The sequence below is a fragment of the Jatropha curcas genome, chromosome 4 (assembly GCF_041381405.1).
Source record: "Jatropha curcas cultivar XTBG-Jc1 chromosome 4, XTBG_Jcur_1.0, whole genome shotgun sequence".
In the NCBI taxonomy this organism is placed as follows: domain Eukaryota; kingdom Viridiplantae; phylum Streptophyta; class Magnoliopsida; order Malpighiales; family Euphorbiaceae; genus Jatropha; species Jatropha curcas.
The window spans coordinates 32,140,823-32,166,423 of NC_143154.1; the positions used below are offsets into that span (position 1 = coordinate 32,140,823).

General features: G+C 34.8%; 5 protein-coding genes across 10 annotated transcripts; 3 read left to right on the forward strand and 2 right to left on the reverse strand.

The window, feature by feature from the left end:
- Positions 1-1,891: 1,891 nt before the first annotated feature.
- LOC105645579 (esterase/lipase/thioesterase family protein) lies at positions 1,892-6,297 on the reverse strand. Of its 2 annotated transcripts, none has more exons than XM_012231215.4 (8): positions 5,809-6,291; positions 5,579-5,707; positions 5,348-5,479; positions 4,684-4,826; positions 4,505-4,602; positions 4,292-4,386; positions 3,466-3,519; positions 1,892-2,447 (listed from the first exon to the last, which is right to left on the reverse strand). In XM_012231215.4, exons 1-8 carry the CDS (start codon positions 6,199-6,201, stop codon positions 2,241-2,243), a joined length of 1,251 nt encoding a protein of 416 aa, XP_012086605.1. In that variant the 5' UTR covers positions 6,202-6,291; the 3' UTR covers positions 1,892-2,240. The 2 variants fall into 2 exon arrangements, with proteins under 2 accessions (XP_012086605.1, XP_020539554.1); XM_020683895.3 differs by having other exon boundaries at positions 2,353-2,447; positions 3,466-3,550; positions 5,809-6,297.
- A 222-nt stretch (positions 6,298-6,519) lies between these two features.
- On the forward strand, positions 6,520-12,949 carry LOC105645578 (Tetratricopeptide repeat (TPR)-like superfamily protein). Its single transcript, XM_012231214.3, has 14 exons — positions 6,520-7,054; positions 7,783-7,908; positions 8,266-8,335; positions 8,685-8,798; positions 9,230-9,313; positions 9,621-9,671; positions 9,805-9,834; positions 9,969-10,031; positions 10,179-10,244; positions 10,385-10,513; positions 10,732-10,767; positions 11,373-11,492; positions 11,658-11,843; positions 12,562-12,949. The coding sequence occupies exons 1-14, from the start codon at positions 6,636-6,638 to the stop codon at positions 12,670-12,672; spliced, it is 1,605 nt and encodes a 534-aa protein (XP_012086604.1). The 5' UTR covers positions 6,520-6,635; the 3' UTR covers positions 12,673-12,949.
- A 1,106-nt stretch (positions 12,950-14,055) lies between these two features.
- On the reverse strand, positions 14,056-17,681 carry YSL1 (YELLOW STRIPE like 1). Of its 5 annotated transcripts, none has more exons than XM_012231213.4 (9): positions 17,539-17,681; positions 16,995-17,104; positions 16,532-16,889; positions 16,256-16,428; positions 15,924-16,018; positions 15,699-15,833; positions 15,399-15,591; positions 15,178-15,292; positions 14,056-15,015 (listed from the first exon to the last, which is right to left on the reverse strand). In XM_012231213.4, exons 3-9 carry the CDS (start codon positions 16,887-16,889, stop codon positions 14,090-14,092), a joined length of 1,995 nt encoding a protein of 664 aa, XP_012086603.1. In that variant the 5' UTR covers positions 16,995-17,104; positions 17,539-17,681; the 3' UTR covers positions 14,056-14,089. The 5 variants fall into 5 exon arrangements, with proteins under 5 accessions (XP_012086603.1, XP_012086600.1, XP_020539698.1 ...); XM_012231210.4 differs by lacking the exon at positions 17,539-17,681 and adding an exon at positions 17,272-17,506; XM_020684039.3 differs by lacking the exon at positions 17,539-17,681 and adding an exon at positions 17,272-17,506 and having other exon boundaries at positions 16,995-17,151.
- A 3,751-nt stretch (positions 17,682-21,432) lies between these two features.
- On the forward strand, positions 21,433-23,039 carry LOC149497251 (uncharacterized). Its single transcript, XM_089720022.1, has 4 exons — positions 21,433-21,469; positions 21,678-21,862; positions 21,983-22,132; positions 22,176-23,039. The coding sequence occupies exons 1-4, from the start codon at positions 21,433-21,435 to the stop codon at positions 23,037-23,039; spliced, it is 1,236 nt and encodes a 411-aa protein (XP_089576148.1).
- A 512-nt stretch (positions 23,040-23,551) lies between these two features.
- LOC105645576 (NADP-specific glutamate dehydrogenase) lies at positions 23,552-24,788 on the forward strand. The gene has a single exon (XM_012231208.4). The coding sequence runs from the start codon at positions 23,831-23,833 to the stop codon at positions 24,629-24,631; it is 801 nt and encodes a 266-aa protein (XP_012086598.1). The 5' UTR covers positions 23,552-23,830; the 3' UTR covers positions 24,632-24,788.
- The last annotated feature ends 813 nt before the right edge of the window (positions 24,789-25,601 follow it).

Genomic DNA, 25,601 nt, shown 5'->3' on the forward strand with positions numbered 1-25,601 from the left:
TGAGCACGAAGATTAAGAATTTCTTTCACCGTAACTTCACCCTAAAATAGGACACAAACCACATTGTACATTTATGTAATTTACAATATGGACAGTCCTTAAACTGTGCACATATGTGGTGTCTGGGTCCATTGAAGGATAAGGCAGAACCCACCACTAAAGAGAAAGAAGAAATTCTATGATCTTTCGTGAGGTGTAATTCCAATCCAATCCCAATTTCTTTTTACGTGCCTTCATTCAAGAACTTTTGGGTGTTAGGTTAGGTTATAATATTATTGCATCACGTTTTCTTCTGTTTGTTCTGTTTTTTGGTTTGGTTTTTCTTTGCTCTGTCTATGTTTGACAATTCAAACTTTTTTCCAAATGGTTTAAGTGATGAGAAAATATTAATATCATTTATTTTATTCCATTTTATCTACAAAATGAAATATATTATGCAGTAAGGCCATTTGAAGATGGAGCCATATTTACATTATCTTCTTCAGAATTGGATATTAGACGCTGATGTTATTATCTGTCAACTGCTATAATTTCATTTGGAAATTTGGAGGAAAGTGAGGTGGAGTGGCCAGTGCCACAGAAGATAAGTTGGAGAACATCTGTCCCCACATAGGTTCAACCAAAAACGAAACGACACCACATCACATCCCAAATTCCTTTGCTTTTTCCACATTACATTATTATCTTCATCGCTGTCACTGCCCCCGTCCCCGACCTAAATATGCTTCTATACCAATTACCAGATCTAATCTCTTGCTTGCTTGTTTTGAATTGCTTAATCGAGCATGCGAGGCCGCTATTAAAAAGATTTTATCGAGAAGCTAATTCTGTTGCTGAGTTATCAAATGAGGCTCATGTTTACGAATGGTAAATGTTCATTTTTCTGCTATTGGAAAATTGCTCCAAGCTGGTAATGCAGGTGTTTTTTTGTTGGCCTCGGCTACTGAATGTGTAACTCGGGTTTAATACCCTCATTTGATTTTTTTTTTTTTTTTTTTTTAAAAAAAAAAGCAGAACTCCAAAATTTCACTGAATTTTGGTTAAGATTCGTTTTCTTGTCGTTTGCATTAAGTAGGAAAACTTTTCAAATTTGTCTGCATAGAGCAAAACTTTTCAAAGTTTTCTGTCGTTCACCAATTAAAAGGAAACTTTTACATTACTAAAAACGACAGATCCTTGTCTCTGCTTTTTTGGGGAAAATCAATTTCTTCTTACTTTCCTTCGTATTTCAACCATCAAACTTAAAGAATCGAGTCCCACAAAAGAAAAAAGAATGGAAATGAGATCCATCAAGGTCGAAACACTCTAATCATAAAATATTCGACTTTGAACATTCAGCGGCCAGTTGCTAAATCGCTAAATTCATCCCCATGAATCATTCCCCTAAGACAGTCATGTACAGAAAACATGGAAAAACGAGAACCTTCCACGACTATTGGATATGGATCTCTATCTAATCGCTAAATTCATCCCCATGAATCATTCCATGAATCATTCCCCAAAGACAGTCATGTACAGAAAACATGGAAAAACGAGAACCTTCCACGACTATTGGATATGGATCTCTATCTACTCGCTAAATTCATCCCCATGAATCATTCCCCAAAGACAGTCATGTACAGAAAACATGGAAAAACGAGAACCTTCCACGACTATTGGATATGGATCTCTATCTAATTAGATGACAAAGACAAAATAGACAGTACAATCTAAATCCCACGTGGTAATATAGAATGCCATTTGGAATTATATTCAATATTAGATAGAAATCTTAAATTTCAACAAATCACACCAACAAAGCAAATTGGATTACGGCAAATGCTTAACCTTTGATCCAAATATCACTAGAAATAAAATTAAAAAAAAAAAAAAAAAGAATCCTCAGCATGTGTAATGTTCTTATCAGCTGAAACAACAATAATTGAATAATAAATGGTAAATGCAAGTATGATACAAATGACCAATTATGAAGCACGGGTATAGAAGACCTATTGCTCATACAATTTGGAATCTCCATTTTGGTCAATCAACCATGGAAGCTTTTACTGAAGGCGCGCCTCTAGCCCAATGAATATCGCTTATTCTAGTGTTTATTAATGATGGTATACAATCGCTTTACGCACTAACGAAGATAAATATGTAAGAATATCAAAAAATGCCTTCATCTGTTTGCTACTTATACTTCAACTTGCTGTATGCCCTCTGGAGAATATCGAAAAATGTCTTTAACTATTTGCAACTTATACTTCCACTTGCTGCATACCCACAGGAGACTGTAGCTCGCTTTGCACATAACCGGTGGACTTAGCTCCACCTCCCTCCAGATATTCAAGGAAATCCATCACTATGTGATCGGTCCAAGGAGCACCAAGTGGAGCTGCAGGGCCTGCAATCCACCCGAGATGGCCACCCTTGGGTGTCACTATCAGCAAACAATTTGGGTTTTTCTGGGACAACAGGCAACGAATGGCTAAGAATATGATGCGGGTACATTATATTCATTGCAATCAGCTACAGAAGGCATTGCTTCATCACATTTAATGTCGTGATGAAAGGAATTTTAGATTACTGCCTGGAACATGTGCAATGAAATGGGGGGAATGCAAAACTAACTACTCAACTAAACAAATGATCAGAGGAACATGATGGCAACACTTTTGGAGAGTTAACAAGACATGGTTGCCAATGAACCCTATCTATCTATAAATCATTGATTGACTACTTTATGCTTCCACATAATTGGAAAATACTAGAATATGCCTTTGAAATTCAACCATGTCGGACAGGTAAGAAAAAGAATTTTGCCCACCCAGGGTGATTTTGCACAGAAGTTTTACAATGAATAAGAGAGTTCCTAAAGACATTTCATAACCTCATATACAGACATTTGAAAGAAATTATTTCTGACTAATATTTAGTTTACTTTGAAATGTATAGGAGCTAGAACATGGGGTATCAGACTTAAAATTACTAAGCTACTTTGAAATGGATTCTCAACATGAAGAAATGAATAAGAGCTATGTTAGCATCAAGACTTCAAAATTTAAATGGTGGATTAAATTACATATCTCTATAAGACTCGGTGGTTCTCGATTTATTTAAAAATGTAGCCATAAACAGGATTGAGTGGAAGAAACACATCTAAATAATCAACTGTTATTAGTTTGGGATTAAGGCTTATTGGAGTTGAGTTCAGCATAGAGCACAATCAAAGACCACACCTAGACCATAAATAATTATGGACATGTCATGGTCCAACAACAATCAAAGAATCTGGTAAAACAAATTACATATGTGTGCGTTATAAGTCTCTAAACAATGGATGAAGAAAAAATTAAGAACTTCATCGCATAAGAAGGACAGTAAAAATTGGAAACAGAAGCAATCCAGGAAGATAATCTGATCATATAGGATGAGTGAATAGAAGCATCATATGAATTGAGAATAAAAAGCACCCAGCTTTACCTTGATATCTTCACGAGGAATTGCCCTAGCAGGAGCAATCGGATCAGTGGCAGCCTGCAATTTGAGAAGATGGCTTCCGGTAAGTCTGGAAAATTCAACATATGCCTGACTAATTTCAAATCTTTCATAATAATGACAAATTTATTGTTGTCAAATGTAGTTAACATATACCAAACCACGAATTGCAATGCCAAAGTTTGGGTCTCAATTTCAATCTAAAATGGGGTTTTGCTTAATTTTGATATGAAATTTCATAGGACTTCTACAATTCTTATTTTTATTTTTACTGATCTGCATCAAAATTAATACCTTGACCAAGGCCATGTGAGTTGGAACTCAAAAGACATCATTTTTGCCATCGTTAAGCAGGTTAAGATTTTCTTGGGCTTGCAGAGCCCAAGCTTGGCTTCGTATTAAGGAACAGCACATAATATAATGTGGTTTATCTGCTAGTTCATCTTTAAACATTTGAGATTGCCATGTGGGTTACAACTCCATGAGAGGAAAAAATGTATATCAACTACATAAGTCCTTTGCACAATTGCATAAACTAAAATAGAGTTATATAAGAAGACCTAGATGGCAGCAATGAGCTCTGGGGTCAAGATGGTAGAAAAGGCCCAAAGAAAGTGAATTAAATTGCTAACAGGACTATGTATGTAATTTACTAGGATTTTCAAATCCATTTATCTTCACATAGGAAACGTTTTAAATTTGCAATAGAACATGACCAATTACAACTGAATCAGTAATAAATTCTTATGGAGTTCAATATCAATTGTGAGGCTCAGAAGAATACTCTTGAAATGGCACTTATACGCAGTACCTGAATGCAGAGCAAAGGTCTACAGACATGCTTTATGGCATCTGAACTGCTTGATTTAGAATAGTAGTCATCCACTGACTTGAAACCAAATGAAACTGCATTGTTTTATAAAGTAGCAACGCTCTAAATTAATGCCATGTCATTTTGAAACACCAATCACCACATAAATGGAAAAGAAAAATCAAAATCAGTTCCATGTACAGAATCAGATACCGCGTGTTAATCCTTGGTCAAACTCCCTAACAGACCTGGCATGGGTAACTGAAGAGATGTCATACTCACCATCCATATCTTCAAAAAGATACGCATGCCTGTACAAACAAGCGATAATGATATCATCTCTAAGCAGAAATAACTGGCAACAAAAGGAAAGAAATTCATCACAGGATTACTTCTGGAAAATTCTACAGAGAGCTCTTGTAAGAGCTTTGTCATAAACAATGTTAAAGCCCTTACGGAAGTCCTCATCTGCAATAACCAAATCAAAAGGATTACACAAAGACACAGCACCAGCTAGAGGACAAGTTTGAGATTCCTGCAAGAGATAATAAAGATGTGTGAAACAGCGAGAAATAATATTCAGGGGAGAAAAAGAGTCGAGAAGATCACATCTTCAACGCAATAACAATTTTCTATAGTAAAGTGAACTGAGCATTCAACCAATCAATGTTGCAGAAATATCAATCAAAATACAAAAGAAAATACCTTAATTTCAACTCAAAGTTCCAACTATGCCAAATAAAATACAATACAACATTAATCTTTACACAATATTAGAAGAGAGCTGTTCATCCACAGGTTTGATGAGAGAAATTCAAGAGCAAAAGTCTTGTATATACAAATTACTCAGAACTTGAAGGTTAAATGGCTTAATCAGATGTGCTGAAAGCCCGAAAGTAACTAAATGCTAAAGCAAGGTGGGTTTCATGGGTTCAACACCCAGACCCTCACCTAAGAACAAACACAAAAAAGGATGAATATATTCATTGTCATTACATCATGGGAAAGACTTTAAATAGAGAACAAGGAAAAAGGAAATGCAGAAATACATCTTACCTGACCCAAATAATTGACAAGAATGTTGGCACCAAGAGACCAACCAACAGCATATATTTTAGCATTGGGATACCTAGTAGTAACGAGAGCAACTACTTCACGCATATCTCCTAGAAATGAAGCCGAATAGAACTGCATTATCAGTTTTGTAAAATTGAAAACTATCACATAATTATGTACTAACTTTCCTTGCATCTCCAAAAATCAAAATTAAACCAAAAAGAAATGTACCAGAGGAGTAGTAACAGGGCTGTTTCCGCAACCTCTGCTATTAAAAACGACGACGCGCCATCCTTTTCCTTTCGCTCTAACTAACATATGCCTAACATATGAATCTTCGCTCCCGCCGGTTAAACCCGGCTGCAAATTCAAGTACAAAATTAATTACCTCCTAGAATTCTCCATATCTCCCATAGGCCTTGATCATTAAAATTACTACAATGCATAGAAAGAGGACAAACCAGTAAGATGAGAACAGGAGAATCCGGCGACAACCGACGGCTGTCGCCGGCTACCCAATCGAGAGCAACGGCTCCATCATCTTTGGTACGAATACACTCTCGCTTGTATCGAACGTATGGGGTGGTTCTAAGGAGCGAAGCGAAAATGGTCTCGACGTGACGGTTTTTAGTAATGAAAGGGAAGGGAGTGTAGGGATGGTTTATGGTCTTGAAGGCCGGGAGGAAGAGGTCACGTCCGCCGCCAATGACTTCGATAGAAGGGTGGGGAGTTTTGGCATCGGCCATAGGGATGCTGGCAGCGGCGACGTGGACGGCGGAAATTGGCTGGGGAGAGAGACGGGGTAGACGAAATGAAACAAGAGCGGGAACGGAGCCAAATGAGGCTCTCGCCATTTATTGGGCGAAAGCTAAGTTTAGCTACTGAGCTAACAAAAAGGAATGGCTGTTAGTATACAGTTGAAATATATTCTAATAATTGCAACGACATTGTTAGTTGGGGACTGGGCTCGTTTTGATCTATGAATATTTAATATTTAATGACCAAACAACTGTTTTTTCTTTTTGGGGCAATTTCCAACTTAGCGTAAAAGGCTGAACCGAAGTATCGATATTGGGCCGGATGTATCCATAAAAAAATATTGGGCCGCATTCACGTCCTATCTGTGTGCCTAAGTGAATTTTAACAAATAATAATAATAATAAAAAAAGAAATTTCTGTTATTCGTTCATCGATTTTTCTCTTCACTCTGCACATTGTAACAGATCTCTACTTTCCGACTTTGAAGCCAGACAGCAATTTCTTCGCAAAACCCCTAAGCCTCCCTGCAATGTCCACTTCCACCTCCGAAGAATCTGAATTGCAAAATGGAGCCGGACCTCAACGGGTACCAGAGCCAGAACCCAATCCTGTACCTGATGATGAACCAGCATCATCAACACCAGAACCAAATCCTGTACCTGATAATGAACCAGCATCTACACCAGAACAAAATCTTGCTCCTGAACCTGAAGAAGCGTCGAAATCAGAACCTGAATCAACTGCTGTGGCAGTAGCGGATGTAGATCCCAAGGCGGAGGAGCCTAAAGAAGTGTTGATCGATTCGAGTGAAGCCACGCAACCTCAATCCAACGAGCAGAATGCGCGTCCCGACCTGCGAAAAGACGAAGGAAACCGAACTTTCACAATGAGAGAATTGCTTAGCGAGTTGAAAAGTGATGAAGGTGATGATGTTAGCTCTCCTCAAAGGTACTGTCTTTTCTATACAGAATTCACTCGAAGGACGCTTCTTAGTATTTTCATTGATGTTTTGCTCAGTGTTTATTCATTTTGTGTACTATTCGATGGATCTTCTAGAAAATGTAGGAAACTGGATTAGAATCCTATTAATTGTGGAGTTGAATTGAAAATAGCTACGCATTAAAATTATCACTTTCTTTTATTTCTATGTGTCCGTTAAAATGATGGCACGCATGGTAGTATGATCTCATTTCATGTTAAAGTGCCTTTGCCTATAATTGAAGCAGCATCATTATGCTTTTTATCTGCTCAATTCTCCTGAAAGTGGTAGCATTATCTCATTCATTGCTGATCCTGGCAAGAGAGAATTCTGGGCTGTTAGTTATCTCTTTCAACTGTTATTGTCCATTTCGGTTTCTCTTTTCTTTTGTCTGGAGCTATTGGACAGTCATGTTGAACACCTTTAATTGCCTTTGTCTTGACTAATCTCTTCATGTTGCACTTCTGGAGCTTTTCCTGAAAATTGACGCAGTTGGTCTCATGTTATATGAAGCTGGAATGCCAGTCATTTCCCATTAATCTTATCATACTATTGTAATTCCCTTTTTTTTTTTTATGTGGGAGTAACTGAAATTTTCTTGTCTAGTGATGCCACTAGAGTTTTTTTTTAAAAAAAAAATCTGTTTTCTTCTGCAAGCGCCTTACGCATACCACTCCATGCTTGTCAATTGTTTTAGTCAAATGAGTACACCACATCTTCAGGGAGAGCAGAACAATGCTACAATGGAATTGATCAGTAGTGTCACTGGTGTTGATGAGGAGGGTCGGTCTCGCCAACGGATTCTTACATTTGCTGCTAGGAGGTATTACCTTTTTATCCTGCCTATTTTCTTTTCATTTCTGATCCATCTGGTAACTTTCATTGAGGTACTTGTATTCAGAATATCACACAAAAATTCCCAACTGCATTATATTTTTAACAACAGGCATTGTCCTTCAGAATTTGTTTTAAGATAGATTGTCAAGCTATGTGAAAGTCTCTCCTTTGCTTTCTTTCAAACTATTGAATGAAGTGAAAAATGATTAAGACAAACTAATGGAAGTAAAAATTGGAAGTATTTCGAATTTGAGCTCCATCATGGTAAAAGATACTTTGTGGATTTTAGCCGTTCTGAAATTTTGCTCTTCCAAAATTTTAAATTCTACTCAAAATTTTGTAGGTATGCTAGTGCAATAGAGAGAAATCCAGAAGACTATGATGCACTATACAATTGGGCATTGGTTCTTCAGGTCTGAAATATCTCATTTGATTTTTATAATGCTAACATTCTCTAAATTGTTCTCTTTTTTAGTTTTCAAATGTGTTTGATCTCTGTTGTCCAGCTTACACTATTTCAAAGACTTATTTTCTCTGTAAATGAATGTGTATATATTTATGCATGCATATGAGGAGGGGAATGCTCTTAATGATGGTATATAGCATGTATTCCATTAAGTCTTTCAATGCATGTGAGAGGGTCGATCATGTTTCACTTTGAGCATTAAAGCTACCTTCAATCTGTGAACCATATCTTAAGCAATAAATGTTTATGGTACTGTCATCTTTATTCTGTTGACACGATCCATGTTTGGCTGGCAGGAAAGTGCAGATAATGTTGGTCCAGATTCTACCTCACCTTCCAAAGATGCTTTGCTGGAGGAGGCCTGCAAAAAATATGATGAGGCTACACGCCTCTGCCCTACACTTCATGATGTATGTATGTGTTGGTTTAACCTAAACAATCTTGTGAAATATCCAATGGATCAAAAACAATAAATTGGCCACAGCAAAGTATAAGAGATTAGGAAACAAATTGCACAGATAAATGAGATTAGATAATTGGCCATCCATTGAAGCAGTGAGTAGCTTGATACTTTGCAGAGCGTGATTTTATTGATTATGTTTTTTCGTTGTTTTCATGGTAAACCATAAGAACTTTATTGAATAATAAGAAAGTAATGTAATAGCTGGATGAGGACCATATACCATTGATTGTGCATTGTAGAGCATTTGTTCATTGCTAATGAACCTCAACACCTTAAGTTCATGTTTTATTATGTTTATACTGGTAGATTTACATTGGTGAACTTATCTGCATTCATGATCTGCTGATCTGAAATTTGTGCTTGATGATTACTTGTCAGGCCTTTTATAACTGGGCTATAGCAATCTCTGATCGTGCAAAAATGCGTGGTCGTACGAAGGAGGCTGAAGAACTGTGGAAGCAGGTTGACTATGAAATCTTAGTATTCATTCACAGGCATGCTCATACACAAATATGTATGATTTTTTTATGTTGCAAGTATTGCTTGTATGCATATTGTTTAAGGTGTAATAATTTTTTAATGACCGGACCTTTATGAAATTAACAAGAGCTAACTATATGCAGAATTCTTTTTCCTCTTCTATTACTATATCCTTTGTTAAGTACATTGGAAATGCTTGAGTTTTGGAAGTGCTCTTTGGTCATTTTTAGTCCACATTATCCTTTAGGAAAACCATGTTAAAGAAGTGATGTGTAATTTGATTTTGCAGGCGACAAAGAACTATGAAATGGCTGTCGAACTTAACTGGAACAGTCCCCAGGTATGTTCTATATATTCTTGAGTTTTATAGTTTTATATGAAGCCTGAATCCATGAGTTTCCATCTATTCTAATTTTAACTTGGTTTGTCTGTCTTTATTACTGATTCTAAGCTTATATGAAATTTTATTTCAGGCTCTTAACAACTGGGGACTAGCATTGCAGGTACTTAAGTCAAATATAGATCGCTTCACTTCTGATTCCAAATTCTATTGTCCTCTAATCTCAGTGAATACTTTACCTAATGAACAGTGCTGATGGTTTTATTAAATGTTAGTCTTTTAACTTTTCAATTGTAGGAGCTCAGTGCAATTGTTCCTGCTCGTGAAAAGCAAAAGATAGTCAAAACTGCTATTAGTAAGGTAAAAAGTTAATTGAGAGATTTCAGGCTGTATGGGTGGATGTAAAGGAACAAGAAGCAAAGTTATGTAGCATCCAAGATCACCTAAGATTTAGGTCAATCTGTACCTTCTGTCCTTTTGATACCTTTCACTTTTCTTATAATGCAGTTTCGTGCAGCAATACAGTTACAATTTGATTTCCACCGAGCAATCTACAATCTTGGAACTGTTTTGGTAAGTTTTATCTTTGCAATCTGTATTTGGACTGTTGTGGTTTTATATTTTCATTTATTTTGCTTATTTACCTTGTTGGTCAATGAACATAAAGTATGAAACATTAATTTCTGATCAATTCATTATGTTCTTAAATGCAGTATGGATTAGCAGAGGACACATTAAGAACTGGAGTTGCAACCAATTCTAAAGATGTTTCCCCTAATGAATTGTATAGCCAGTCTGCTATCTACATTGCAGCTGCTCATGCATTGAAGCCAAATTACTCTGTAAGTGTTGGATATATTTTGGTTCTCATTTCTCCATTAATTTCCTCGTGTTGAATAATAATCTTATTTTGTTTTGATGTTGGCACAACTTATCACCAATCCTAATTTTGTTCCATACGGTACTTACTGTGCATGTTCATTATATGATATTCTCTAGTTGTCAGAGGGTAATAATTTTGAATATTAAGCTAGCTTTATTTTTTATTTTATGATTACAGGTATACAGCAGTGCCTTGAGACTTGTACGCTCTATGGTCAGTATTACAATTCTTTAAATTAATTTTTTTGATGATTTTCAATCCTAAAATGCTTATTCCATATGCAAGCCGTTAGCGAGATTTCACTTGTGATAGGTCATTTAATTGTCTAGATTTCTTTTCAGAATATTTTCTTGGACCTTTTAACTGTAAGATGAGATACATGCCTTGGGAGCTCTATGGTACTGCATTGGTCTTTTTTTGTTTGTTGATATGTGACTTTTAACCAAAACTTGGATTATCTGCTGGATCTTGTGTTTCCGTGTGACTGGTATTGCATCGTTACCCAAACCATCGTTGCCTCTCCCTTAAACTGTGGTACTGTGAAAATGGATCTTAGCATAGGATAAAGCACTGCGCTGAACTTTTTTTTTCCTACCTTTGGCTTCTGGGGGACTTCCTACTATCTTATTTACTGTATTTTATCTTGTAAATCAAGCAATTGTTACTTCTTTTTAGGTGATTTTATCCTCTGTACATATGACATGACTTCGCTCATGAAATTTGAGTCATTCAGTCTAAAGGCGGCTATTGTTTATTCTGACAACTACTTCAAGAAATCATTCCTTGTATAAAATATCTGACAAGAATATCATTTACAGTTACCTTTACCATATCTTAAAGTTGGGTACCTGACTGTACCGCCAGCAGGGAAACCAATTGCACCTCATAATGACTGGAAGAGATCACAATTTGTTTTGAATCATGAAGGTCTTCAACAGGTAAAGTTTATTTGTTTTCTAGTTACTATATTGTTGATGTTTTTATTCTTTAGTTTGGCCATCAAAAATTGGTTTGAGATTCCATGAAAGTACTTTTTCTGACCAATTTTTTTACCTCTTTTCTATGCCTTCTTTTCTTTTTTGCTTCATAATTTCCCTAAACAGGTCAACAAATTAGAGCAAAAACAAATATCTCAAAGCCTCTCTAGTAGATCAGATGTACCAAATGGTGACAAAAGGGCTATCAAAATTGATGTTCCAGATATTGTTTCAGTATCAGCATGTGCTGATCTGACTTTGCCACCCGGTGCAGGCCTCTGCATTGATACAATTCATGGACCACTTTTCTTGGTAGGTTTTAATTTTTCACTTTCACTTTGGAATTTTTATGCAATAAATAGGTTGGTGTTCTTTTGAGACAGGACTTTACCTTTGGAAGGGTGATTTTAACACATAAATAAACAACTGTCAGAATGCTGCCATGGTAACAACTGTAGCATAAAACATAATCAGCCTACTGATATCTACTAGCTTATTAATATGTTTCTGAATCTCCTCATATAAATCAGGAAATGTAGGCTTGTATTGTTTACTTTGAGAGCCCATCGAACATTTGCTTTCTAGTATACAGATCAAGCTAATAGATCAGTTACCATCTTGGCAAAAAAATGGCATTTAGAGTTCATTCTGTGGGCATTCTCTCTGTGATGAATTCATAATCTATTATACTTCTGAAATTTAATATAGTTCGAAAGACTTGCATTTAGAGAAGCGTATGTCAGTAGAACAGGAAATGAAAGAGTTTAATCAAGCAAAGCTCGTGTATAGATGATCTTCAAGTTATTTTTCAATTTCTAATATAAAACATGACTTTTATTTTCTTCTTCAATCTGTATTGCAAGATTAAGAGGAAGATGGAAGTATATTTTTATTCTTGATTCTTCCTTTCCTGTTCCCTAGTAAATTACTGCCAATATCTAGGTTTTTTTGGGTACAAAAATTGGGAATGGAATGCATCATTTTTTTAAATCAAGAAAACATGTTTAATACCTGCTCCATTATCCATCAGGTTGCTGATTCATGGGAAGCCCTAGATGGATGGCTTGATGCTATTCGACTAGTTTACACAATCTATGCACGGGGTAAAAGTGAAGTCTTAGCAGGTATTGTCACAGGCTGATCATGGTTATTTATTACATTCATGACCAATGCAATGTCCCTCCCTAGGTTTATGGTTCCTGTATTCAGATTTGGTCGCTTGAATAAGAATTCTGTATATTGATAGAATTTTTTGGCCCAGGATAATGTTTTGTCAAAATTTCTCTGCATTATAAATCAGCTGTAGATTTCTTGTTTTATACTGTGGATGAATATGGGATCTTGTTCAAACTTGCAATGTAAGAAAAATATGCGATGCAATTTTTTCACTAGATATCAAGTTCAATATATTTTCTTTAGATCATGACAGAATAACCTAAAATGTCTGCAACATTTTATTATTATTATTTTGCTGAATTCCATTACTATATTTTGGCATTCAAGTTGCATGCAATGAAGAGCAAAGATCGATTCTTCATTTGGAACTTGATTCAATGATGAGGAAACAGAATGAAAGCTAATATGGTTATAAATATAATTACGTGTGCATTATTAGAAAATATGAGAGGTAAGTGGACTAGCTCAATTATTATTATTATTATTATTATTTTTTAATTTTATTGGATTTCATAACTTAATAAATTGTTGGCTAAGAACAGAAACAATCATAGGATAACAAGTAATAAAAAAAAATTGTGAGAGTATTTAACAAGAATATAATAAAATAAAAAAAAAAAAAAAAAACTATATCTTTAGAATTGTGATAGTATGAGTTCCCAAGCAGATTCAATTAATAAAAAAAATTTGCCAATTATGATGTTATATTTTTTAGGATATTTACTATTGAACTACTGAGCTATTCATTTATTAAGAATATAAATTAAATATACTAGTATTTAACAAGAACAAGAACAAGAACAAGCAGCACACAACACTAACTCAATAAAAGAATTATTCTTAAATAGTAGCTATAATGGTTTATAATGCACATTCTCCACTTTTTTTTTTTTTTTTTTTTCTTCATATATTATTTCGTGATTCACTTGGTGCAGTCTATTTTCACTTAAGCGTGATGCAGTTGTTCTTTTCTTCCATTATGTAAAAAAAAAATTCTTAATAAAGAAAACAATTATTCTTAATGTAATATTAATAACTAACTAAAATCTAGATTATTTTAAAAAATAGAAGAAAATTATTGCATTATACAACTACTGGCATATAACAGTGCTTTGATTCATTGATTTACACTTGCAAAGTATTAAATTTTCTTCTTTGAAATTGAATTGACTTTTGCTTCTTTTTTTTTTTTTTTTTAATTATTATTGCAAGTATGGTTTGGCTCTTTTTTCTATTAGTTGTCGAGCATCTAAGAAATTTTGTAGCTTCAATTCCTTTCAATATTAATGCAGCTAAGATTTTCATCAAACAAAAAAGAAAGAAAAAGAAAAAGAAAGAAAAAGATTCCTTCTGTAATTTCTCTTTATTTTGATGAGGTTTGTTTAGGAAGATACAAATTTCATACAGATTGGTGGGCTTATTTTAGCCAAAGCAAGAACAGCAGCAGGAAGTGTCCAGAGCCCTTCCCCGCAGATTAATCCTGAAGCAACTGCTGGTATCATCAGCTCTGCCTTCTTGGGGTTAATTTTATTCCAAGTGAAAACAATTATACTTCCCACAAACATATCAATGGCGAAGTAAGCTCCTACAAGAAATGGCACCGCCATAACCATCGGAAGTGGCATCCATGGCCCGAGCTTCCTTGGCGAAAGGTCTCTCGCAAGGTTAGCTGCTACTGCAAAACCAACAAAGCCATAACATAACTGCAAGCAATGTTGGGGCAAAGCTGATACTCCTTGAACACCAAGAATTGCCATGTTTCTGTATATTAATGCATAAGGAGCTTTAAACTCTCCCTTTGGATTTCCAACATCAAATGCCTTGTAGAACAGGAAAAAGCTAAGAGGAGCCATCACACAGCCTACTGCTGTACCGATAACCTGACTCAAGAACATGGCTTTCGGAGAAGTGCAAGTCAGATGGGCTGTTTTGAAATCCTGCATTAAAATGCAGGCAACAGAAACTACAGATTTAATAATACCACAACCAGCAAGTGCTGCTACGACTCCGTTTTCCTTCCCGGACAATGCAGCCAGTACAAATAGAGCTACTTTCCCATAATTATAAGCCATGTTTATGTCGGTAAGACCAGCTCCATAAGCATTGCAAAATGCCAGAGATGGAGCTAAAATGTAAGCAACAATAACATAGTACCATTTGAGCTGAGGGAATATGATTGGGACTGTAATTATTGATATAATGGAGAAGAAGACATATCCACTCACTCCGACCCACATGGGTATTTTCTCTCTCAGGAAGAGTTCATTTTGTTTTAAATCAAGTGATTTCTGCTGCCCTTCCGGAGTCTCTGTCAAAAGCAATGTTGTTTGTCAAATTGACATTTCCTAAGTTATGATCATAAAAGCTTCAAAACAGCTAAATACAACTCTTAATTTGCTGTTTACGACAACATCTAACCGGTTATTCTTCCGGAAAAGCAGTTTTAGACTCGTAAAAACTATTCATGTACCTATATTGAGATTCTTGGTCTTTATTCTGCCATGGATATTGATGATTGTAAAACCCATAATCTTAACAAAATTGTAGATCCCATCTCCTAGGATTAGAGCAACAGATATAAAAACCTGCCAAATTACAGAGGAAGAAACGAAGAAAACCGATGGAAGTTTTAGAAGCCTAACAATTATGAAAAAAAGAAAAAACAGAGTTCAATTAGTTAGGAACAGAGACCTTGTAACCATACAATCCTTTCATGTCAGCTTCATCTTCTAAATTTACAGGGAACCATTCTCCTTTAAGCTTATTAATTAGTGGCCACATAATACCATATGAGAGGATAGCCCCAATAAGCAAAGAAAAGTTCACCAAATGAGAAACAATCATCCCTGCTCCCACAAAAGTGGCGCTAAAATCAAAGAAAAACCTTTCAAAACAAAAAACAAAAACCGTGTTATTACATAATTATGAACAACATGTTAAGCTCAAAAGAAGCAAGAAATATACTAAAATTAGAGAAGTCTAAGAACATACGTTTGCTTCCAGGCTTCCAACCCAAAAGTTGGGAATTGTGAAAAGCCACATGCCTCTTTACCAGTATAAAACCATTTGAAAAATGCCCACAAGAAGCTGATTGAGAAATACTTTGTGAACCCACGAACTTGTTTCCTGTAGTAATTAATAATAATTATTTACTTTTCATATTTAATTATTTCATGTTAGAGTTAACTCATTAGAAATGAAACTTCTGGACTGTACTTAGCCATCTTGTCTCCTCTGGTATGGAAACCATTGATGAGAACTGCAGTTGCCAATCCACTTGGATAAGTCAAGTTGAGGTCTACAATCATGATCTGTTGATCCAAAAAAGTTTCATTTTTAGAAACAAAAGGCCAAATATTAACTTTATAATCTTGGAAAAGAAAATAGATTGATGACACTATGATGATGATGATACTGAGGACCCTACTGGTTGCAACCATTGAAAACCTTCAAATTAATTAATTGTTGATAGAAAAGTAACAGCAATATTTTAAAGCAAGAAGAAGATATTAATTAGATTAAAGACTGACTAATCATAAATATATTACCTTTCTAAGTGGAATTAAAACAAAAAGTCCAACAAAGCAAACAAGAAAAAGAAAGCCAGTCATCCAACCAAATCCAGGTTCTTTTATAGCATTTGCAGAATTCCCTGGAGTGTGTATTCCTGATAATTCATATGTCTTCCTGTTTAATCCCAAAAGATAAGAAGCAAACCCACCTGAAACAAGAATCAATCCAGAAAAATGTTAACTAAAAAGATTAAATTTTTATTAGTTACAATATGAAGTTAATTAATTAACTAATTAAATTATGGCTCTAACCTCCAACTGATATACTATAACATGCTACTGCACAAGTTTGAATCATAGTATTTTCTTGGCGGGTAAAGGGTTTTGATACAAATCCTGCCTTATGAAGAATCTTTGTCCATGTTCTAATAAACACAAAAGCAAGAAGAGCTGCGGACACATTTAGATTAGGAACCAATCCTGTTGTAAGGTTTAGCTTCATAGCTATAACACTATACAGGCCTCCAATCACTACACTAACTAGTACTCCTCTAACTGTTATTTGCTTTGTCCATGGTTGCCCTCTCCCTATTCCTTCTGCTTCTTCTTGTCTATCTTCCATTTCTTCCTTTTCAATCTCTTTCTTTTCTTTTACTTCCTCCATTTTCATCTGCAACAACAAAATTAACTAATCAATAAAACTCAGCTCCACTAAGCTTAGAAAATACCTTAAAGATTCAAAAAATAGAACAAAACAAAATAAAATGTTATTTACTTTGCTTTGAAATTTTCCTTCTTTGCTTCACTAAATGAGTGGAGCAGGGCAATATATAACCTGGAACAAGTTGGGGTGGGGAATAGGTATCCTTGTCGTCTTTTACTTAACTATATACGAAAATGAGAAATGTTAAATTTCTAGTGATTTGGACCATCTGCAGGAAAGCTACTAGTTAGAAAGAAAGATTCAACTCTTTCACATAGAAAATTAGACACCCAATTAACTACTTATCACTCATTACATCACTATAAAGAAAAAAAAATCTTGTTCTTACCCAACAATGTTAGGAATTCTAGTTTGCACTTAATCAAGCACTTGCAAAAAGGTCTAATTAAAAACAAAATAAAGAACTAATCTTTGCCTAACAAGTAAAAACATTGCAAGGAAGAATCAGTAGTTTAGTCCCAGAAATTTCAGGATAAAACATAATTTATGAAAGTATGGGCCTGGCTGTGTAATATGGTTAGTAAGTTTAGGAAAAGATAATCCAAGAGATATTGGACAGGCAGAGCCGCACAGGGTACAGAGTAGCCAAGCTGACCTTATCAAGTGATGGTTGATTGATGACTGCCTCTTTTTTTCTACTCCATCGATGTTGATATGAATTTTGATGGTGTTTGTCACTATAGTGGAGATTCTTCCTTTACAACAAGTTGGGTCGTTGAATTCTAATCTTTAGCCGTTGGAAAACCTGTTGCCGTCATTATATCAGGCCTTGGTCTGTGGGACAATCATGTAATGAATGGAAAATGATGGATGAAGAGTATATAATATATTTTTATTAAATGAACCTACATTAACATAATTATTATTTCATCTGTCCCAAAATATAAGTCAGTTTAAGATTTTTAAGGTAAGGAAGACAGTTTATCTAATGTAAATAAGGGTAATAATGGAAAAACATCATTTATTAACCTCCTTAACAACTTATATTTTAGGACATATGGAGTATATTATATTAGTTTAGCTAATGAAGTCTTTTTAGATTGGTTTTCTTATTCCACATGTTGTAGAAAAAGTGAGATATAAAATATTCTGAGTTCGAGTCCTTTTCATCTTAAAGTTCGAGTCCTTGGGAACGATTCATGTATATTTGGAAAAAGCAACTCTTTCTCTAGACCATACAATAACAATACTCATTCTATAAGGATAAGGGGTAGAAATTAATGGAATTACAATTCATATTCTTTGAAAAGAAATGCCAAAATAAAAACTTTTTGAGTGCAGAAAATCAAATTCTCTCTAATGTTGTACGTGAATGTCTCTTTTCTTGAATATGCTCAATCCTATTGTCCATTCAACCTCGAAATGACTTGTCTCTTTCTCCTATAAAAGGTTTTTGCTCATTGAATGGTCAAGTTTTTCATTTTAGAATAATATCATAAATTACAACTTGATATTCGAAATCTTTCACATACAGGAAAAAGACCAATCAAAATTATTTTAAATATACAATATTCATATCTAAATGATTCGTTGAAATTAAAATAGAGAATTAAAATTATATAAAATGATAATATTATAGAAGGAATGACTTATTTACACCTTGTATGTAGACATCAGGACCTCAACTATATACTAAACTAATTAAAAATAGTTAATTTTGCTTAAACGAATGTATTTATAACTATTCACTAGAAAAAAATATGAATAAAGCAGTAATAATATTTTAAAAAAAAAAATTTCTGATTGGCTTTATCTATAGATGGTCCCATACATGAAGGTTAGACAACTCCGATCCTGCTCTGCTCTCGAATTATAAGGCCATTGGCTGGCGATGTACGTATGCATACAGCGTAGATAAATAAATAATTGAATGTTGTACGGTATGGCACATGTATGATGTACTAACTTGATTTCTATTGGCCCAAATATAAAAACATTTTAGAGTAAAGTAGAGAATTGTTGACTCAATTTCATCTGGCAAATACAATATCTGGAATTAATGAATTTCATAATAATTTTAATTCCATCATTTATTTCGGTATTAGAATTATTAAATTTCATCATTTTTAAAGTTTAAGTTTTCTCAATTTTATTTTTATTTTATCAAAAATAAAATTTAAATCATTTAATTTTATTTTAAAAATACTTTTCAAATCTATTAATTTATAAAAATCTATAAATTTTTTATAGTCCATAGATTTTTGTGATTTTTTTATCTGTCCAAATATATAGTAACCTTAAAATAATTCCATCCATGTGCTTATACTTTGGATCCATGCTTCTGTTACCTAATTAAAAAAGGTCACGTAATTTGAATCGTCTGAAATTAAAACTTTGACATTTTTACACTAATATTCTCATTAAATCCAAAAATTGGATTATTTTCCTTGGCCCATTCACAAAATTTTTTATAATATATAATCAATTCATAAAATCTTTATTGATAAGGAAAATACTTATTTAATGTAAATATATAAACATATATGATTGAAAATAATAATTTGAGAAATTAATATATTTTTGAACCAACATTTACATATAGACAAACAAGCAAACGAGTCGTAATCTCAGAATTAAAGAAAGACATTAAGTAGACAAAGAGAATCAATTCTGGAAATTAAAACGGGATTTGATTGGAGTGGGATCTTAATATTCTATTGGTTTGTACGAAAAAGTAATGGTAATAAGCTCCACACACATGCAGCTACCCAATTGGGGTGTTGGAACTTGATTTTGATTTTGATTTTGATTTTATTTTTTGTCGAAAAGGAATGCTCCTTTACTTAGTGCTGAATTTCTGTGTAATAAAGGTATCACCTGGAATTTCTGAATCCATCTAAATTAGCATTTCAGCTACTGTTTGGTCGCTGAGAAAAGGCTAAAGAGGAAAAATATATTTATGTTATATACTCCCAAATTGCTTAAAAGGGATTTATAGCTTCATCCATAAATTAAATCAATAAAAAAAAAAAAGTATAAAGTATGAATAATTTTAATTAGTTCAGCTCATGTATTTGATCTCCGCAAAAATAGTTCATTCCGGTATATTGGATTTTTAATCTCCACTTGTTTTAGTTATATTATATATGGATTTGTATAATTTTATTGCCCGACATATCCTAAGATGATGGCTTGTCTACCTTTTTTTAATATAATTCTCAACCTCGTACATGCAACCAAATTTTTTTTTTTTTTTCTTCTGGTCCATTGATTAGGGCGAATGGCTCACCTCATCATTATACAGATTCCTCATGTAAAGAGAGAACTAATATATGATCATAAAATATATAAAGTTAATTAGTTGTATACATCTTAAAAGAATGAATTAATATAAGATAGTACTGAATATTGATCCATCCTTTTCCAAAGAAGTTATGAATGATGACTGATGGCACATTTAATATCTAATATATGGTGGAATTGTCATTGATGATTAGCATTTAGCTGGCCACATTGTGCTCAAAATTTAAAATTGGGATTGTAAAATTACATTCGACTCGTGTGGAGATTGTTGATTACCCACATAGACGAATCTTGTTTTTTCGAAGGCTTTCATCATTTAATTAATGTGGTTGGTTTGAGCGAAAAAGACTTAGGTCTCTTAAACAAAAGGTCAATTGTGATTCTTATAAATGGAGAAAATATCTGTTTAAAGCACTTTCCTCTTATAAACCCTAATGTGGTATAAGAAAGATTTAGACTCATCCCAACGGGCTTGAAGCACTAAAAAAGAGAAAGTGATTTAGTATCTTTGAATTAAATATTTATTAGTACTTTAAGCATATTATATATATATATGAACTTTTCTACTCTTTTTTTTTTTTTTTTTCTTTGGTGGGCTAGCAGCAGTTGTACACATGCCCTAATTACATAAAACATGTGCATAAACAAACACCCAATTGATGATATATGCATTACATGTTCTTAGCTCCTTCAGTAGTTTTTTTATGAGACATTGATGAAGAGTTTTGAGTGGAATGTGTATATTGAGGAAGACTATGTATACCCAACTGTTTGATGTGTATAATTATTAGCAATTTACTAGACCTGTTCATCTTCAAACATTAGTCTATATGCATCTATCTATGCAGTAAAATTCAAATTTGTTCCTTGTCAATTATAATACCGGTTGAGTAATTGTTTGGTAATGCGTAATGTTAATGTAACAGTTTTTATTTCCTCTAGATATTTTTTAATTTATATATCTATATAGCATCAAACTTGTAAATCGTTATTTGATTATTAAATATACCTTTCAATCTTTTAATATCTTCTGTCTTAATTATCTTTCTTTAAAAGGTTGATGCCTTGTTAAATTAAAGACTTTATTTCGCAATAAGTTTTAAGATAATGTTTACCGCTAAACCACCTTTACGTAGTTTTATATTAGTAGTTTTAAGATAACGTTTACCGCTAAACAACGTTTACCGCTAAACTACCTTTACGTAGTTAACAGCTGATTGCCACTAAACCTAGCTAAAAAATCAAAATGGTGAATGCCAGATCTGTATATTTGCTAGTTAGTGGTCAATTTACGTTTGTTACAAATATATGCAGAGGAAGGTAGAAAGCAAGCAACTTTCTTTGACCCAACAAAACAAGCAAGTCCAAATTAAAGTCATAATTTTATTTCCTTCTGAAGGTAGGAAAAAGAAGGCGTACACAAAACCAAACAAGAACAAAAACGGTCTTTCAAATCTAAATATTTCCCTAGTGGGGATTTTCTTGGTGCAGGTGTTGGCCGTAATCCAAGCTTTGTATGGAGAGGGATTTGTGCAGCCAAGGATGCTATATGTTCAGGTTTTCGGTGGAGAATTGGAGATGGTCAATCGATTAATGTCTGGACCGAACCGCGGCTATTGCGGGATAATCAATTTCGGGTTCACTTGCCTATTCTTCCTGGTTTTGAGCATATACGGGTTTCTGATCTTATTTTGGCAAATGGGGCGCGTGCTTGGAATTTGCCACTGATATAAGGTCTTTTCCACCCTTCTATTGCTGAAATTATTATTTCTCTCCCTTTAGCTACAAATGTTCAGGACGACATCCTTATACGGCATTGGACAGACTCTGGGATATACTCTGTGAAATCTGAATACAGATTAGTAGCATCTCAATATGTGGATCCTGAAGATGTTTGGCGGTCGAGTTTTTGGAAAATACTTTGGTCACTGAAAATTCCGCCGAAAGTGAGACATTTTATTTGGAGGTGTTGTTGAGACATTCTGCCAGTTAAAGCAACTTTGGCAAGAAGGGGACTGGAGCTCGATACAGGATGCGATTACTGTGGTAACACTGAAACGTATAGTCCATGCTCTTGTCGAGTGTCCACGAGTGAGATTTTGTTGGCAGTTTTTCGGTATTCAGCTTACTACTGGGAATTTTCCAAGTTTCTTACAATTGTTGGAACATTTACACAAGTTATGGGAGCACGAATTTTTTGAAAGTTTTGTTATGGGACTATGGAGTGTTTGGTCAAGCCGTAATGAGCTGAAATGGAATCAAGTGGAAGAAGGACCTTATCATGTGATTACTCGAGCCAGAAGTATGCTCGCATCTTGGAAGAAAGCCCAGCTGAAGCTGCCAGGTTCAGGTACAGGTACCGATGCTCCTGCAAGTAGTCAATGGTTCCCACCACCTGTTGGTACTTTTAAAATCAATTTTGATGCTCTCATTTTTCCCTCTGTCGGCCATGGAGCTGTCGGCGCTGTCATTTCAAATTGCAACAGGGGGTTTGTATCAGCAGCAACGTCTTCATTGCAAGGTTGTTCTTCTCCAGCAGTTGCAGAAGCTCAGGCGCTAAGAACGTTGTTGTCTTGGTTGATATCGAGCTACTCCAGCCTGAAGATTCAAATTGAGACCGATTGTCTGCAGGTTTACTGTGCTATGAGAAATTCTGTCCAAGATTGGTCTGAGTTTGGAGTAGTTATTTCTGAATGTAAGCTTCTTTTAGTCCAATTGCCAAATGTCACCTTGGCTTGGATAAGAAGACAAGCAAATGATATAGCTCATGTATTAGCTAAATCAGTTCCTCATGGGGCTTGTTTTCGAACTTGGGATATTGTTCCCACTTGTATTGCTCGTTTTTTATCTTAATAATAAATGACCAATATTAAATGTAAAAAAAAAAAAAAAAAAAAAAAAAAGAACAAAAACGGTCTACTAGTACGCTCCAACACAGCCCAAAATATCTTCTTAATCATAGTCTAAGTGACCAGACGACAATGCAAAAAGCTTTATAACCCATTATTATTATTATTATTATTATTATTATTTTGACGGGAACCCACTAATTAAGGTGGTTTAAAAGCTAATAAATGTAATTTATTACATACCAAGATAAGAACTAAAAGTAATAAATAAAGCATTAGCGTTTCTTGTGGTTGGAACAAAGTTTGGAAGGCCCATCTCTACGTAAATACGCAGAAACAGAGAGGAAACCAAATTCATGCACCTCCTCCTAAACCACCCAACGATCGTATAAAGAAATTTGCACATCAACATCGGACGACTATAAATAATTTTCGTATGATCTCATGCACGTCCACCACAACTATTATGTTCCAGTTCACAAGCAATCACATGCAAAACCCTCCAAAGCCCAATGTCAGGCCTCCCAGCACGCGTCAAATACATTCAAAACGTGGAGCTTTCCGAGCCAAAACGACAACCAAGTCCCAAAAGCATTTTGTCTTTTTCGCACACGTCACCCGAAAAACCGCGTGCTCTTCAGTCCACCCCCTGAATTCGAATATTTAACCCACAGGGAGGAGCCGCCGATCTATTCCATATAAAAACCCATCGCCAATCTTTACTTAACAGATTCCTAAAGAGGATACACCGGAACAAGCCACCGGTTTTCGGAGATTATAGAAGTGGAAGTGAAGATGTGTAGAAGCACAGACACAAAACTTGATGGGATCCTTCCCAGAGGTCGAAATTGCTTAAAGATCAAAGCTTTCTTTGTCCGCCTTAAGGGTTTCAAGTCATGCAAGCTCTTGCCCCCGGCACTCACTCTCCTCTACCTTCCTCGCATTAACGGATCCGAACTCTTTGTCAACGGGTCTAAGGTCCGACCTGATTCTGCTGCGTTCTTGACGCTCCATCGAGCTGTTAATGTGAAGACGAAGGAGGGGGAGGCAATATTTGGATCAAGAGAGCAGGTTTGGGCAAGTGGAGGGGTTCGCTTTGAAGTTTACTCGGGGGACGAGAGGGCCTTGGAGGGGATTTTTAGGAAAGACGAGGAGGATGAGTGGAATTTGGAATGCAAATGCGGGCTAGACCATGAGGTTGCTGTCCATGGTGGAGCTACTGAAGTTGCAGTGGCGGAGGAGGCGGATGTCTGCGTGGCATTGGAGGGCCACGTTGCGTTGGGTGGTAGGGTGGAGATGGTGTCGAGGAGAAAGAAGAATAGGAGGATTGGGTTTGATAGACTGGAGGTGATCCCAGAGGAAAGAGAGAACGGGGTTGATGAATCTGTTAACGGATGTCGTGATGATTGCAAATATCGTGAATCTGACGGTGGAGGTTTAGAAAAATCGTGCGAGTCCGATTATGATCTGATGGAGATGGATTTGGAAGGAGTGAGATGGGCTGTTCATGTTGGGCTTTGGGTCATGTGTTTTGGAGTGGGCTACTTGGTTTCTAAAGCGTCTGCTAGGAGCTTGAGACGACTGCGGCTACTGTAGCCCATTGTTCCTTAAGGCCCTTTATTTTTCACAACTTCTTCTTGATCCTGTCCATTCTTTAATTCATAATTGTATCAAAAAAAAAAAAAAATTTAATTACATGTTATCAAGTTGAACGACTTGAAGTTTTGTAACTCGAATAAATTGCACTTAATCCCTTCTTTTTTCCCTTTTGTTTTTAGTTGAAAAGTAAAATAATGAGAGGAGACAAACGACAATCTTGTAATTAGTGACACAAATATCATTTCTTGTTCTGCACATGATTTTGTTAATTACTTTTGCTATTGTGACTTGAATTCTATCTCATCCATTCATGCCATGATAAAAATAAAAGGATTAACAATACACACTCTTTTATCGGACTAATATGTTTTTAAAATCGGAAAATAAAATTTGGAACTATAAAATTTTAGTTACTTATAACAATGATATGAAAAAACTTTTAGAGCAAAAATACTAGGATAAGAGAGGGCAATTGTTTGGGAATCATGAAAATTCCCAAATACAAGAGCTAGAAAACCGCTAGATCTAACATAAATTTAAAATTCCTATTGGGTTGAAAATGTTTTCATTCTCTAATAGCTGATTAACAATTTTTAACGTCCAAAGTCTGGCTTGGGTTAGTATTAATCACTCCATTCTAAAGTTGATATCAAAACCTACCAAAGCCAAAATTGGCAAAATTTCTAAAATTAGAAAATATTACGAGCATAAAGTTAGATAGGATTATTGTCTGAATTAGGAAATTATATTTTCTCAGCTCATAAAATATGATTAATAAAAAATAAATATTACCTTTTGAAAAAAATAAATAATAAATAATTTTTTTACTAAATAATAAACATTTCATAATAATTTCCCAAAAATAAGAACTAATCTCTTAAGTTTCTTCTAAAAATTATAATTAACCAATACAAACTGTGGGAAAATGAATGGGTATAACCCACCCGTCCCAGCCACACGATCACCT

Coding starts and splice junctions, on each gene's coding strand:
- LOC105645579 (XM_012231215.4), bottom strand. CDS start 6,201: ATGGCGAGAGCCTCATTTGGCTCCGTTCCCGCTCTTGTTTCATTTCGT. Junction 5,480..5,578: donor GCCCTGTTACTACTCCTCTG/GTACATTTCTTT, acceptor CTGATAATGCAG/TTCTATTCGGCTTCATTTCT. Junction 4,827..5,347: donor TTGTCAATTATTTGGGTCAG/GTAAGATGTATT, acceptor TATCTCTTGCAG/GAATCTCAAACTTGTCCTCT.
- LOC105645578 (XM_012231214.3), top strand. CDS start 6,636: ATGTCCACTTCCACCTCCGAAGAATCTGAATTGCAAAATGGAGCCGGA. Junction 7,909..8,265: donor CTTACATTTGCTGCTAGGAG/GTATTACCTTTT, acceptor AAAATTTTGTAG/GTATGCTAGTGCAATAGAGA. Junction 11,844..12,561: donor TTCATGGACCACTTTTCTTG/GTAGGTTTTAAT, acceptor ATTATCCATCAG/GTTGCTGATTCATGGGAAGC.
- LOC149497251 (XM_089720022.1), top strand. CDS start 21,433: ATGGTGAATGCCAGATCTGTATATTTGCTAGTTAGTG. Junction 21,470..21,677: donor TGTATATTTGCTAGTTAGTG/GTCAATTTACGT, acceptor TTCTTGGTGCAG/GTGTTGGCCGTAATCCAAGC. Junction 21,863..21,982: donor CTGGTTTTGAGCATATACGG/GTTTCTGATCTT, acceptor ACAAATGTTCAG/GACGACATCCTTATACGGCA.
- LOC105645576 (XM_012231208.4), top strand. CDS start 23,831: ATGTGTAGAAGCACAGACACAAAACTTGATGGGATCCTTCCCAGAGGT.
- YSL1 (XM_012231213.4), bottom strand. CDS start 16,889: ATGAAAATGGAGGAAGTAAAAGAAAAGAAAGAGATTGAAAAGGAAGAA. Junction 15,834..15,923: donor AGAGGAGACAAGATGGCTAA/GTACAGTCCAGA, acceptor TAATTACTACAG/GAAACAAGTTCGTGGGTTCA. Junction 15,592..15,698: donor TTGGAAGCCTGGAAGCAAAC/GTATGTTCTTAG, acceptor TTGTTTTGAAAG/GTTTTTCTTTGATTTTAGCG.